The following is a 16,040-nucleotide window of genomic DNA, read 5'->3' on the forward strand; positions in this document are numbered from 1 at the left end:
GTGATCGACAGTAGTACTCTGTGTAAATAGTAGCGTGAACGGAACGTACACACAGTGGCCTCGGTCAGTGAGATGGCTTTTTTGTTTCACAGTGCATTCGGCTTCGGTAGCGTAATGATTTTCCCCGTCGCATGCACTGGTGGAAAGTGTTCGGGAAACAGGAATCAAGATCAGTTCGGTTCGAGGAAAAATGCCACTGGTGAGCATTTCTCACCGCCAGTACCATGACAGATCGGTGCGATGCTGCTCGTCAGATGCCTGAGCTGCTCAAATTCCTTTAGGAATCAATTATGAATAGCACCGATCGCCGTACGGGCGCATTCACACGAAAGGTCTGCCAGTTATGTGCAGTGCTGCTTAAAAATCATCCATCAAGGTGATTAGAATGAGAGGGGGTTGATTTAATCCTTGCGAGCACGGCTTCCAGCATCAGTATCATAAATTCCTATATTAATTATCCCGAGCCGGGAAGCATCGAGGATATGCCACTTTCTTGGACCGTGTTGAATGGTGTGAGGAATGGAAAAGGCGACTTTCTTAACGAGGAAAGCGAGTGTGCAATAATTTATCCCGCGTGAGGAATGTTTCATATCACATGATTTGCATTGCTGTGCGTTCTTGAGGCATGGAATGCTAACATTATTGGAATTGTTAAACTCTAATGTAGAAGTTTTGTATAGAATTAAAAATGTAACGTATGAAGTAAAGAAGAGTTGACATGGTCCACGTCTAAGCATTAAAATGTAAATGTTTAACTCAATATTCTGAATCATTGAGAATCAGGTACATTCTGGAAAACAGAAATAACAAGCTAGATAATACTGGAGAACAACGTTTTATAGTCCATTCTTTACTACGGATAGACTATGGTCTACGACCGATGGAGTTGAATGCTATTTCCCGTGAATTCTACATATTTGTAGAGCCTCTGAATAATGAACGCTATTAAAAATTGAAGATTAAGGCCTCAAAGCCTTTTCTGAAAGGAATATCCTACGCACAAGTTTCAGAACTTTATCTGTGGAAGAACAATGAGACATACAATTTCCAGCTATTAAGAGGAGTTACATCCTGCTGTTTCAATGATATCTTCTTTGTGCAGTAAATCAGACTTAATGGAATCCGTTGGCTGATCGTGTCTTAATAATGTCTCCCAAAGACCCGGAAAGCCCATAAAGTCTTTTTGTGATATTTAAATGGACAGAGTAGTCAAGTAAGGCTAAAATCGAACTAGAGCGGTAGCTTTGATGCTTCCATTGAAAAGGCCGAGTGTTTAGATTGGCAGAGAAATTATCTGGACTGTGAGCTAAATCGAGGACTTCGACTACGGTCGAAAATCTACGAGTCTAAAAACGAGTCTAAAATCCAGAAATGGGTAATAAAAATCCAAGATTGAAGTTAAATGCAATTTACTGATTTTAAATCAAGATAGAAACCATTTTGTATAAGAGAAACTTTTTTCCTACACGATACATAATACATCATTCATCCATTTTAGGGAGTTCTTTCGGGATTTCCTCCAACAAGCATTACAGTAGGAGGCCCTAACAAGTGGACGCCATTGTTTCTACTCCGATACACTCACGCACATTCACACACACGCTATGATTCAAAATGGCTTTTCTATCAAAGCGAAGATTCTTCCACGCTATTTGACAAAACGTAAGCCGGCTACAAGGAGCGGACCCCTAACAAAAGGATAAGCAAAAACCGATCCAACCAATTGCTGCATCACATGCCTGGTATTCACTCCAGTGTGTGTGTGTGTGTTTTGTTTTTTTCCCTTTTACATCTACTTTAGCCCTCCAAAATCAACCCTTACAGCACACCCGCAGTGCGAGAGCAAGAGACGAAGACGACCTCCGGGTAACTGAATACTCCACACAACCCATACAACCCTTTCCGAACGCACGTGCTCGCTTCCGTTGATTGACGGACAGCGTGCAAGAAGAGTTCGTTTTTCGTGTGTGTGCCGATATTCTTCGCTTAAAACAATGCCATCCCCGCATGCTATCGGAGAAAAACGCGCCCGTCCTCCACATGGTGAACGCGCGCGCGGTTACGCCACTCAAAACGGGAAGGTCTCAAGTGTCAAACGATTTTATAACGCCCTCCGTCTTCAATCGCAATCGACTGAATCGTGCTTCTTCGGGGAATTGCATGCGAGGAAAAAGAAGCGCCCTCTTGCACACACACACGCCGTTGTTCCCTTTATCGTTGTAAATAGAAATGAAACCATTTTGTTCGACACGTCCTTCGACGGCCATTGCCTTCCGGCGCTGAGCATTGCCAGTCGCATGGCTTCGCCGGCCAAGCTCAATTGCATCCTGCTGCAGCGGTTGCAGTTGCTCGCTGTTCAGCATCAGGAGGAGCGTACGAGACCTTCGATGGGGTGGGTGATGTTTAGCACAATAACAAACACCCAAAATAGGGCCCATGCTAAATGGTCCGAAAAAAAAAAATCTTTCCCCACCACGGATATTTAGCCACACCCCGTTTACGGGGATGGTATTCAGATTTTTGCCCCTTTGTTTTAAACATTTTTTTTGCGTTGTTGTTATCTTAAAATCCCTTCTTTTAATAGTGTACTTGTTCGCTATTTTTATCCTCACAAGTGTCCATACACACACACACACGTACACAAAGAATGACGCTACACGTTACAAGCAAGGATCTAGGAGAAGAAACCTCGAGTAGGAACCGAAAAAAGAAGAAGCCCATCATTTCACATAGGGTATAAATTATTATAAAACAGCACAGCACACACCGAATTCCCAGTGCACAACGGCTCGGTCGGCCCGTGTGGACGGACGGACCGAGTGGCAAATCAGCAAATTGAAACCACCTACCTCCGTGATGGCGCAGATGGAAGGGCCCGTTGGTGGTGCCACCGCAGCACGGTTGCTCGTAGTACGAGTTCCATGTATTTTCATAATCTCCCTGCACTACGCCCGGAAGGAACAGTAGCCCGAGCAGCAGCAGCACCACGGTCGGCACCATGACCAGCAGCATTCTCGGCCGGTGAGTCGGTGTACCCAGCGTGCTCGGCGCTCGGCCTGGTACCACCGACGCTGATGCTGCTGCCAAGGATGAGTATGATGATGTTGGTAACATTGTGGTAATGTTTCTCGGATTTCCAACCCGTGCACGGCCACTCCACGGTGGCCACCACACACACTCACACACACACACACACTTCAGCAGCACAAACACTCAGCCGCTACTTCCTTCTTTCACTTTTTTGGCCCTAACGCGGCTCTTTTTTGGCTTAACGTCGACCTCTAAAATGTCGACTCTTTACTACCTCGACACACTGCATACATCCACACGCACACACATGCACACTTAGTGGAAATGCTCACTCGTTTACGCCCCGGATTGGCCGCTTCAGCACTGCGTGCACGATACTCACAATTCGATATGGTTTCGAAGGCTTTTTGGGGAAAATTAAATACCGAACTAAATGCACGCTGCCACAGATGTACGGTCGCGTAAGGTCATTGTGAATGTTACGCTACAAACTAACACCGCGGACTATGCTGGGAGGAGATCCGATTCTCTTCCGGAACTTTACCGATACTCGTTGAATGCTGTGTTTAGAAATAGCCCGGAAGAAAGTTAATCATCGCGAACGAGGGGGAGAGCGAGAGGACACACGGTTTTAATCCTTCAAAATGACAGCTGCCAAAATGACTCCGTTTACGAAACTATGTTTACCATATGTTCTGATGTCTCCTCTGGCAAGGTCCTTGAAATTTCAGCAAGATTCTCTGAAGCTATTTTTGAACCTCACCAGTATAAGCATCCTACTCACGCACATCTCACATCTGATAGACTCCGTACTAAGAACGACGCGTAACAAGGCCTTGCTGTACGCAAGCCTTCATTTGCTCCTTCTGCAGAAGGCAGTGCTAAACTTTCTGCGAAATATTCATTCACTAACATTCGCCTCTCATTCAGCACGCTCTGTTCTCAATGGCTCGTGTTGCTCGACTTGATGCCCACTGCATCAAACCGTTTTGCTTTGCACCACAACAACACCGAACGCCATAACACACCCTCGCGACCCATCGACTTCAACCCGCACACACACGCACACACGCTCCAACACTTCACTCAAATTACGGCTGTCGAAAAACGGGCCTGTCTAATGAAATTCACTTCGATGCCTTCGACGCTGAAACACATTAAACATAAGGTACGGTTTAAGGGAATGTTACCACCGTCATTCCCTTTTGCGCGAACTCCCACTCCGTTCAATCTCCTGCCAGCCACCCTTCACATCGGTCGTCTCTCGTGCACGAACGTAGCCAGCTTTTGCCGTCAAGAAAGCTGGCCCTTCGTGGCCGGAAAATGCGAGTGGGCTACGTACCTGCAGCGCGAAGATATTTTGCACACCGAACTTTTGGGGAGTTTTTTTTCCCCCTTTTCCTGGGGGTTATTGGTATTGGTGGTGAAAATGCGTTTGCTGCCGCTGGTTCTGCAGCGGATTTAGCAACGGTGATGGGCTATCCTCGCATACGCTAACACCGATCACAAAACACGTCCGATCCCGACCGAGTTTTCAAACAGACTGACTCCGTGCGGCGAACGGTTGCGTCCGCTTCGTGGCGTTCGAACCGGCGGGATGCTTCCAGTCGCTGCAATATGGCCCATACGCACGCACATACACACGCACACGCGCTGACATCGTCCCTTCGCTTCGGAAAGAAAAGATGAACCACCCAACACGCTACCCCCGGATCGGATCGGGAAACCGGGCAAGTGAACGTGAGATGGCGTGGAAAATGGGTGAGAAAATTTTCTTCACAAACTCATCCACCCTTTTCACGCTCGCACAGATTGCATCTCACTACTCACACTCACTGCCTTTTAACTCGAGTGCCGACGCTTTGTTGTGGGAAATTTTTCCGACGTACTGGGGTGAACACTTTGAGCAGGGCCAGTATAATGAATGTAGGGGGAAAATCTTATGGAAGGTTTTCCCATAAAATGAGGAAGGATAAATGAACCAATCTGATGCGCGCGCATAGCTACGAGGAGTGGTACAAAATTCGGGCAGTGTAACGCTTCGTAACGCTTCTTGTAGGAATAGATAAAAATGTTGACAAATCACATGGTTATTGAGTGGATTAACATCATCTTCATCTTAAAAAAATCATAATTTTAAACGATAATTCAACGAATATTTTTGACAAGCAAGATGTTGACAACAATGATATAAAATATATAGTGATATATTTGATGAAATTATAATATTTGAGAAACCATCCTCGAACTACGAAACATAATGAATGAAACTCAAACTTCATAATCTTTGATTCACCATAATCTTCAAATACTACTAATATATCCCAGAATTTCTGAGCTCCTTCCAAGAGTAATAAAATCTGTCAAATTCTTTTCTCTTTTTTCATCGTTGACTTTCCATTTTCAATCTGTAAAAATCATAAAAATTCCTACCAAACCCAGGCTCGTCTTTGCCACCCATCAACTCATCGCGCTCGTAAAGGCGATAACACTTTGCAGGACATTCGGTGGACATTCTCGCCCGGTGGACAGAGCCCGCCACATCACACACCACAAACCGCCCATCGCATCGAACCAAAGCCTCTCCTCGAAACCTCGAAGGACACGTACAAGTGGTAAATAAAAATTTATGCTACCGCTTACGGCGCACCGGCAGCGAAACAGCGTTCATTTGCGCGAGAGGGTGCGTTTTATGCTGTGACTATGTCCCTCCTATCTGTGTGTGTGTGTGCTGTGTCTATCCGCCAGCTGCAATTGCTGGTCACGTCACCAGTGTGTCCGATGGTCCGCCGGCTCTGTCTGGGTTTTCTGCGAAAGATCGGGAGCAGATTGTGAGCGCCACCATAACCGGATCCCGTTTCTTCACAAGTTGCGAATTACTTCCCACTTTGCAGGATGTTTGGCTAACGATGGCTAACCCCACCGGGAGATCTAATGTCCGGCTAGACGATACGGATAGCACTTTACGTGGAATAACGGACATCCCTACACACACACACGCCCCTGGGATGAACACCTAGCCGGAGGTCCGTTCTTTCATTAGCATATTTCCCGCAGGTTGGCGGCTAATTGGAACGCTAATTCGATTACGATTGGGACTTATTGAATTTTATTCCTTCCAGCTTGCTGGTGGACGACCGAAACCGACTTCTCCCGGTACTGGCCTTGCTGGTGCCATCGCATAACGGCTAGTGAGGCTGGCTATTGGTAGTATTTTTGAGTTCTGCGAAACCTCTATCGTTTGCTGGAATGTTGGAATAAACAACGATTTTCTTTGGCTTTGGCACGGATGCACGTCTGCCAGTGGCACGCAGGGAACTCGTTGTGACTGGTAGTCAAAAATAGAACCCCAGAAAAAAACTTTCTTCTTACCATTCCAGCGTTAGCTAGATCGATAACTCTCTTAGCTTAACCGTGCCCTAACAAGACATCCGGACGTCAGATTCTAGCTTTAACGGCTGAGTCTTCCTAACAAACAAAAAATCACCTGTCAAAGCTAAATTCTGGCAGGTCAGAAAAATCCTTCAAACTTAAAGCCTAGGTGAAAAGCCGGCTACAAACCGACGCGGATGGTAAAGCGGACATCACCGGCGAAACAGATTCACACTTTGCTGTGAAGGTGAGAAAACCCCGCATAGTTCGAGACGGCGCGTTTTATGTGTCCTTTTACTTTTACGATTATTGTTATGGTTATGAAGTTGAAATGACCTCCCAAAAATACATTTCAGAGTGACATAGGGAACGCCTGTGTTTTTTAAATGGAAGAAAAGAAGCCTATTTTACTTCCATCTAAAAGATTTCCCTTCCAGCTAGAACGCCGCTGGAAGAAGAAAAGAAAATAAAATCAGCTCGTCCCTTATTTAGACCGTTTTCTGTATAGAGCCAACCGTGTAGTTGACCTCATCCTAATAGAAAAGAGGGTTAATAGAGTGAGTTTATAGGCCCGCACTGGTTCGCACTTAATCTCGGCCAGCCGTTATTCATGCATCGGAGCACACGGTCCGGCGCTTGGTTGCCCAACGACACCACTGTAAACGGTGGCGATATGTGAGATCACCACTAAAAGCCGTTCCCTAAGCCATCGTTCCGAAAATGGGCAGCAGTGGGATTAATCGATCGGTGGATAAATGAGTCTTAAAGCTGTTGGTGTTGATGTGTTACGAGATGAATAGTGGGACGGGATGGCATCAGCATAGTACAGCCTCATGGTGTATGTTGTGGTTAAAATAATTTTCCATCAATCGCTAATGACCCGCGAGACGTGAAGACAACGGTTGACACATTTCCCTGGATGCTGCTTTGGTAAAGAAAAAAAGCAGGAGAAATTATTTCGAGCAACAGTTCGGATGATAATTTTAAGTAATTGATAATGAAGACTATTGACACCTTTCTTCAATTCTTCAACTTAAATTAAAAAAAGTTTTCTAATCAATAAATAATTGGAAGAAAGCATTAGTGCTCTTTGAGGCAGAAATTTAACTATCAAAGTTGCTTAATGTAATCCTTATTTCTGTATCTCTTAACACAATTGGCTCCTGATCTGAAAACACTGGTATGCTTCCTTGTAAACGATTCCATTCTTTTCAATAGACACCGCACTATTCTCGGGACCGATGGCGTAAAAAGAACGCCTCGAAAGGCTCACCAAAATTTCCAATCAAGGCTCTATTCAAAAACCCGCAACCATTCGGTCCCATTCGGTACCGGTAATTATACCCATCTGGTTATTTGACTCGACCGATCACAGCATCCCCAAATTCGTAAAAGCCTTCGAAGGCAAAATGGTGTTCGAGTCAACTCTTGGAGAATATTCCCAGACACCCAGACAGCCTCCGAAGAGTTCTCCGGTCTGTTGCCACAAAAAAGGTGTCTCAAGTACTGTGAAGGCTTAAGGTCTTTAGCTTCTGGCTAGAGCAAGAGCCACAGCCGTTGGTGCATTTTTGATTGAATAGTCAAACATCGAAAAGAACGATCTCGGTGCAGTTTACTGGTTATGTCCAAACTGTGTCCAATACCATTTCCCCGGAGGTATTGAGCAGAACGAAACATTTTGCTGTAGCTTCGTTGAATGAAAAGACCTTTCTGTGGAGCGTTACAGACCTTTCCAGCTATGGGAAAGGATTTTGAAGGCCAAAGTGATTCCTTAACCCTTTGTACAAATGGCGTCTCGATGACGAACCGGCCGAAATCAATCAGTCGGGGCTTAATGACTTTCGATGAGGCTCATTGTGTGTTTTGAAATTCTACTAAAGATTGTATCGTTTACTGGAGAGTGATTAATCATCCCATTCCGTCGGAAAAGAAACCCTCCAACCATGCCGTTTTTCCAGCTTCATCGTCATAAAGTGTCGAGCATCAAACCGTTTCAGATATTTGTTTGCTAGATTTTACACCAACACTTCCATTTATTTGCGAAAGAAAAATTAGAGCTCTCGTTTCGTACGGCTAATACCGTGCGGCCTAATGTACAATTTTACGCCAGCCAGCTCTTTTAATATCCCTCTCCACCGATACACTCTTCCGAATGCACGCTGCAAAACCCACTGATAACCATCAGCGCACCGGTTCGTTTGTTTTTCGCAATCTTCCGGAGTTGCATTTTGCTCATTTGCCAATCTACATTTTCATCATCGCAGAGTACGCGCGACACATCCCATGCATGGCTGGTCTTGAAATGACGAGCCGGAAAACAGCGAAACAACGCACATTTCTTGCTGCGTACGGCAGGTTTTTTAGCTCATCTAACGCTTACCCCGACGCAGTGAACCTTCCGGGGCTTGAATGCTTGCGATAGCTCGATTGGTACCCAAAATGAGGCTGCACCGTCGTCTGCAGGTGTGAGGCTGATCTTTGCTGGGACTTCTAGGATGTGAGTGTGCGATGATGTCGTGGGGCAACAAATGAATGAATGATCGAGATAAAGGATGCATTCGAGCGTTGCAAAGCGTCGCAATTGAAATCTGCCTTCCGTTGTGGTGGTACTGCACACTCCCGGAGTGAAGGTGTTAAAAATTACTTCCTCCGTTTCTTTACATCCAGAGTTCCACCACGGAGAGACCAAACATTAGTTCAAAAGTTCGTGTAATTAAAACGGCGCTCTTGAGGGCTGGTGGTGGGTGCTCCAATTTTGTTGCTGCAGGAATTATTATGAACTCCGGTTTGATAGAAAAATAACTTAAAGGAGGTAATTTTGGCACACCGAACTTGTTTGAAGTCTAGTCCCTGCAAAAACCCCAAAGCAATGACTTCATTGTGAATACCGTCCACCGCAATATGTTATATTGTCCACCATTGTTCACACATAGCTGTTCGGGCATAGTTTTGCCAAAGTTCGGTTTCACTCACCAGAAGTCTGCTTGCAACCACAAGGATATCAGTCTTACTTCCCGGAATCATCGCATCCCGTCAGCAGCAGCATGCAGATGGGAAACGAGCAAATTCTTGCCCGAAAACCGTACACCGAGATTCTCGGAAAAAAGCGTTGGACTTCAATCGCCGAAAACTATTATTCGACCGTAAGGCAAGAGTCGGATTTCATTCAAACACCTCCGAAGACAGACTCTAATGAAAACTACCTCCGGTCCCGTTCCGGACTCTGGTCTCTAGACCTCCCCCCTTTCCCCTTCCTCCCCCCCCCATCGGATCATCGTATCCTTGTTGACATTTATTATAACACCACACTCTAGCGATGCTATCCATTACACAGCAAATAGCCTATCCGCTTACCGTTGGAGGTTTTTTTTGTGCGTGTGTGTTGCTCTTTCTCCCTTCAATCGGTGTTGCTGCCATTGTAAACGCACTGCAGTCCGCTGGTTCCGTACCGCTGCATCGTTGGCAGTCGAAGCCCGTCTATTATGACGTGACAACACGTTGTCACCAGCGGACAGCCCTGTCAAAACATGGCAGCTCCTTCCGGATCTAAAGCGAGAACGAAACACACACGCAAAAAAAACACGCTGCCCAAACCACTTCACACAAAAGTAATGTGTGTGTGTGTGCCCCATGTTTCTCGCATTGGGGCACTGCCGCTCATTACCATACGCGGGAACCATAGGGAACCTTTCCTTCTCCTATTTTTGCCATTCCCGATCGCAGCACAACAAAAAGGACAAGGTGAGATTGCAACCACCCGTCTGCGAGCGTCTGTGTTCCAGGGCCGTGTGTCTGTGTGTCATTTCTTTGAACGGAATCCGAGCACCAACTATTTTTTTTTTTTCAACTCTTGTGAAAATTGAGGATTGGACCGAAGAGGTACGGGAGAGTACGAGCCTGAACCAACTCCTTCACCTTGGGGTTCACCGAAAGTCGGAACGATTCTCGGGAATGAAGCCATCAAAGTGTGAACAAAATGCTGCTGCTGAACCAACCGAATGGCCACCGTAACCTGCGGGAGTAACTCGAACTCGTCCGAAAAACCCCATGCCCATATATGCGAGCGGATTGTTGCCGTGTCGTCAGTCCCCTTTCTGGCGTGCAGTACACACACACACACACAGACAGAACCACCAAAGGAAAGGCCCAACAACGGAGCCGTATGGACAAACCACACTGCAGGCTAGCCGGTGGTCGGAGAGGAGCGTCAGGTTTAAAAGGTGTGATTAATCTTTCTCGCCAAAAACGCCTCACTTATCGGGGTCGTAATCCATTTTAACCGGAATCAGAAACCCCCGTCTCAAGCTCGTTCGCATGTTCGCAATGTTGGAGGGAGCAGAACTTGTCAAACACGAAAAACAAGTTGATGGGTATTGTAAAAACACAGCAGAAATCCCGCCGAGGCTGACCTCTTTCAGAATATTTTACGATAGAGTTTGCTGGCCATACACTGACCGAGCAGAGGAAGACAAAAAAAAAAAAATCACTCCGGAGATTGTTAGTTTCGTGAGGCATCATTAGTGTTTTGGACTGTTTTATTTTGGGTTACAGTGAAGTTGCCTTCATTCCATCCCCAAAACGCTCGTAAACTATAAACCTCACACAAGGCAAAAGGCTTTCAGGCTTTCGCCAATGCTGCCTTCTCACTCTCCCTCTCGGTCTCTGGTTCTACTAATGCCGATATCAATATTACTATCACTATGGCTCTTTGCAACTTCAGTAGCACCGCTATAAAGAACCAACACTGCAAGCTGTTGCTCTTTGAAGTACTTCACAAACCACGACCGTTTTCCTTCCATCGTGTGCCTTCCGGTAAGCCATCCCCGCTGCCACATGACAGAACATGTGTTAGTGGCCAACCATAGCTTCACACCAAGCTTCTACCTCTCGCTCTCACTCTAGAGGTCTTCATCCCTTAACTTCACCAGCCCTGTGGCAGCGTCTTTGCCATCCCAAAACCAACAGCCAAACCACAGGGGACAGCAGAGAAAAGTGTCAACATCATACAAAGGCCGATATGTCGGATATGTCACCGTAGGTCACCGTGGGTCGTGGTAATGAGACGTTACCAGAGCGAACTTAAAAAGCAAGGCCCACACCACCGATGCCAGCCGATGCTCGAAAAGATGTGACCGAAAAACTTAAAAAAAATTAAAACACTCGGTAAAGCAAAAAAAAACAGCAAAGGCACAGGAACACGGAGAGAATAAAGCGAGCCAAAAGCATAAAGTATTATGTTACGACCACAACATCATTTCGTTAATGTTGTCCGTACACCGAAGAGGGGGGGGGGGGGCGGATTTAGGAGGGAGAGCCAGCGGAAGCCATCGTACGTGTAGGGAGCCACCATCTAATCCTTTCCTTCCCGGGTGGCTCTCAGTAATACCGAGTTCCAAACACGCTACAGCATACCAAATGGACCGAAAAGCATCTCGGACAGGCAAAAGTGATGGACCGTAAACAAAAGGCTTGAACTTTGGCTTGCTCGGTCCGTTGTTTTTTGTTTTCGTTTTTGCTTTTTATTTCAGATTTTATAGAACGTTTTATATTTTCTGGTTCATCTGGTACGGAAAAGGCTTAACGTGGCCGATGGACTTTGGGGATGAAAATCGGTAGGCTTTCTGTGATTCCCATTTGTTACGATTCCCGCTTTTCAAAAGGATGCAACAGAGATCATCCGTTTTCGCCACTCGCTCGCGCCTTCTGATGTGGGTGAACTCCCAAGATGGGGTTACGGGTACTTGGTGGACCCTAAGCTAGACTTGTCTCGAGCGTAGAATTGGTTCTACTTAAGCTTAAACGATCGAAAAGTACAATTTAATCCTCTAAAAAAATCGCAAACCTCAGCAACTAAATATAGCATGTTCAAAATCAGTTTTGGGTCGAATTTTATCTGGCTTCCCTTACGGAAACGTTTCCAGATCAGCTTAACATAATCTTGTTTTGATTCCTCGCTAGGCCATACTTAAAATAAAAACTCTTTTCTTAGCTTTCCTTCGGCTGAAACAATTTTTCAAATATTCGCTAAGCTGATACGTTGCTGCAAGTATTCAAGCAGATAAAAATGATTGAAGGCAGAGCTCAATCTTCTTGTACTACTTAATAACATGGCCTTACCTTTCGGGTACTTACATAAATTATGCCAGAAAGACAACAGCTAATTAAAAGTTTTAGCATAATTTACAAATATTCTTCAAAATTGATTTTCTTACGAATTGTTTCCTAAGTGAAAAAGCATTCGAATTTTGAACGACAATTTAATAGGCCAGAGGTAATAATAAAGATCTAAGAGGTCATAAATTGATGATTGAGCATGGTCATGATTGAGCCACGAAGGAGAAGAGTAAGATTTTTTCCGAAAACAATTCACTTCTTACTTAGCAGCTTTCCTCTGGAAATAAATGGAAAAATTCAAATTTTAGACAATTTTTTGTTTTGTTTCTGAAGACTTGCGACAAATCAACTGAGCAAAGTTATAAAAATGTCTCCTTTCTAATGTTTAGTTATCTAAATCTTCTTAAAGGATTGTCAAAATCAAAAGACTTTTTTTGGATTGAAATAATAATTGTTAAGCCCATTTAAAGAATCCATCCTGGAAATCTTTTCAATTCCTTTGGGGAATTGTTAATCAAGTTATACCACTCGCTAAGTAAAAGGCTTAAATTAAAGATTCAAACAGATCGGCTTATGAAGGATCTGCCTCCTTGCGAAAAAAAAGAAAGCCATACCCGTTCAAACCATCCGGTCACAAGAACGATTTTCTTTACCCATCCAGCGAAAAAAAAACCCTTTTCAAATAAGTTCCCTAATGTTACATCATCCCCGGTGCAGATAACCAACCAGCGGGAACTCATTTTTGGCTTTGGTCGCCAACTTACCGCATGCACTTTGTATCCTTCTCAAGACACAGACCGACACCATCTACAGCTTCCCGCTCCCCATTAAACTGCAAGGTAATTTGCTGATAGACAGTGAACCCATCATCTTCAAAGAGCTAGCTTCCGCCTTTGTGGCTGCCCGAACTTCTTCGCCAGCGCCGGTCGCATATAAATTCTTAAGATTTTCGTCATCGCTTTCGAGTGGTCGTCGGGGCTGTCGAGATCTTTTAATAAACCCACTCGCGTGCGCTCTTTCATCTTCATTTAGGAGCAGCAGCAGCAGAACTTCGTCTCCGTTTCTTGGTGAGCAAGACAGAAGCTGGTGGAGAGGACAATTTTCATTACCGGGGTTTTACCATTTTACAAACCTCGAACCCCGGTTGTGGTGTCTTTCCGACGATCCCCACGGGACGCATTACGAACTGGCAGCCCGTGAGTCGAGAGACACACCAACTCCTTGACGTCTGATGTCTGTTTTACCACGTTGCGAAATGAGCTCCAAACATCTCCAAGTCATCATCCATCGGCACACAGCGTGCAAAGATTTGCCAGCTCTGCTCAAGAACAGTGGCGACGTGGTGTACCTTGTGCAAAACTGGTTCCCCCCTCCCTCCCCCCCCCCCCCCCCCCCGTTCAGTGTTCTACGGCGAGGATTATTGTTTCCGGATGAAAAATCAATCCCGGACACTGTACAGTGAAGCAGCGCTGCGTTAAATGCGGAGAAATGGAAGGTGATTAATAAACCCGTACGACGCTCCGTACTGTCGCGCGTGCCTTTGCCACACTCTGTGGTGGTGGCAGCAATCGGTGGTAGCGACGACGGTGGCGTTGCTTAATTCCCCTGGGAGTTGATTAAATATTAAAAATTGGCTACGAATTATTAGTCATTCCGTTCCGGTGTTCGGCGAGTACGATTGGGGTTGCTACCTAGACCGACCGGTAGCAGGAGTACCTCGAACGCACTGGGTTGGATTGAAGTCCAATCGCGTTTGGTTTCGAAATCGTTCGGCAAATCTGTTGCGCAAACAGACCAAGAATGGATCGGTTGTACTCGGCCCAGCCGGTTGCAGCCCTGCAGCAGCATCTTCAACCGACCCATCATCGTCTCCATCATTATTGTGACCGCGAGAACGTGAACAATCTTTGAGGGCTGCCGGCATGCGAAGGGCATGCACGCCCGCCCGCTCACGGGAGTCTAGTCTTTGAAATAATATTTACTTTTAATTAAAAATGCAACGATGAATAAAAATCCCCTTATTTTCTTGCTATCGGATGTAACGTTTGCGACGCGAGGCCAAAAATGGATTCCAACCCGTTGCCTTCTTCGTGTGTCGTTTCTGGTGCAAGGGGATGATGATAGGATTGTAATTGAGTGAATGGCGGTCGCCCCTGCTCGTGGTGGATATGGTTTGATGGGGTGGCTAGTATGCCGGTATACCGTTACCATAGGTTTGATGACGTAAATTATTGATATTCTGGAATGCGCAAAATGTTTCACCGACGCTGGTTGTATGGTTCGGCTGACGGCAACCAAAGATTTTATCTCTCGCAAACGAACGTTCGCTGGGGGATGGCTGAGGCCGCTTGCTTTCTGAAGAGGGCTAATGTTTGTTTAAAAAATCAAGCACTGAATGTAGGGAGGAGCAGTTTTGTCGTTCGAGATCTGTAACGTGCATTTGATGTATTTGTGGAAGGAGTTGTAGGAAAAAAAGGTAGCATAAATCATGCTAAAGCTAAATAAATAGAATTTCTTTGTTGTTGCCTTGAATAACTTGAAAATCGTAGTCAAAAATCTTCTAAATTTCTACAGAACTTAAACTCAAACTCGAGTATCATTTTTACACCCTCTATGTTCATCTCATATTTTCAAAAATAACGAGCTAGCATTTTTCTTCTGTACTTGGCTCAAACATACTTTAAAAGTTTCGTCAACTGTTCCCCTGTTTTCCCGTAATGGTCAGCAAATGGTCAACACCCTTCAGCAGTCTTTACTGACCGATAACAATCTTTCTATTTGCTAAACCTTCACGTTCGCAAAACGCACGACACATGCACGTGGTCCAGTTGTTTTAGTCGCTGACCCTTAAAAATGTTCCCCAAACGCAAAGGGGTTGAGCCAAACAACGAACACTCAAACGAAGCGTGCCCGTAAATTAAATATTTCCATCGTCCAGCAGGAATGCAACCGATTGTAGCCAAACCTGAGCAAGGGGGACAACCCAAAAACCCCGAGTGCCAATGTCCATCCCAACTACCGATGGTCAGCAAAGCGTCTGCTGCACGTCAAGCGTCTGGCAATGGCTAGGAACGGTAGAGAAGAACAGGCATAAACATTATTTATTATTTTGTGATTAGCATGATATATTAAAAACGTTCCATTTTCTACATTCGTCGATTGCCGTGAAGGATTACAATTTCCACTTATTTCCCCCGGAAAAATGGATCGCCTACACGCACACGCGCACGCAGCTGCTTCACTCTTAAAACCTTCTGTCGGCAACGGCTGACTTGCATTCTAATGATGGAAATCGGGCATCAAAACACGCCACGCAGGCCCATATTTATGTACGGTGCCGTGTGTGTGTGTGTTCTTTCTAATCCTCGTTGTGTGTTGTTGATTTGAGCACCTGAAGGTTTGGTGGGATAGTGATGCTTCCTAGATGGTATCTCTTGGAAGATGGAATAGCAGTTTACTACTGTTGAAAATTAAATGCAACAGCAGTACCCCGTCCGCAGTCGCCCCAGCACGGTACAGTCAGA

At 45.4% G+C, this 16,040-nt stretch overlaps 1 protein-coding gene across 3 annotated transcripts in view; it reads right to left on the bottom strand.

Annotated features, from left to right (window-relative positions):
- LOC118514333 (semaphorin-2A-like) overlaps positions 1 to 4,575 on the bottom strand; it is an 88,163-nt gene extending 83,588 nt beyond the window's left edge. For 2 of the 3 annotated variants that reach the window (XM_036061142.1, XM_036061140.1), the window contains exon 1: positions 2,850 to 4,575. In XM_036061142.1, the coding sequence (XP_035917035.1) occupies positions 2,850 to 3,114 (265 nt within the window). In that variant the 5' untranslated portion in view covers positions 3,115 to 4,575. The remainder of the gene's footprint in view (positions 1 to 2,849) is intronic. The other variant, XM_036061141.1, reaches the window with a different exon arrangement.
- Between the last annotated feature and the right edge of the window lie 11,465 nt (positions 4,576 to 16,040).

Source organism: Anopheles stephensi, chromosome 3 (assembly GCF_013141755.1).
Source record: "Anopheles stephensi strain Indian chromosome 3, UCI_ANSTEP_V1.0, whole genome shotgun sequence".
NCBI lineage: Eukaryota > Metazoa > Arthropoda > Insecta > Diptera > Culicidae > Anopheles > Anopheles stephensi.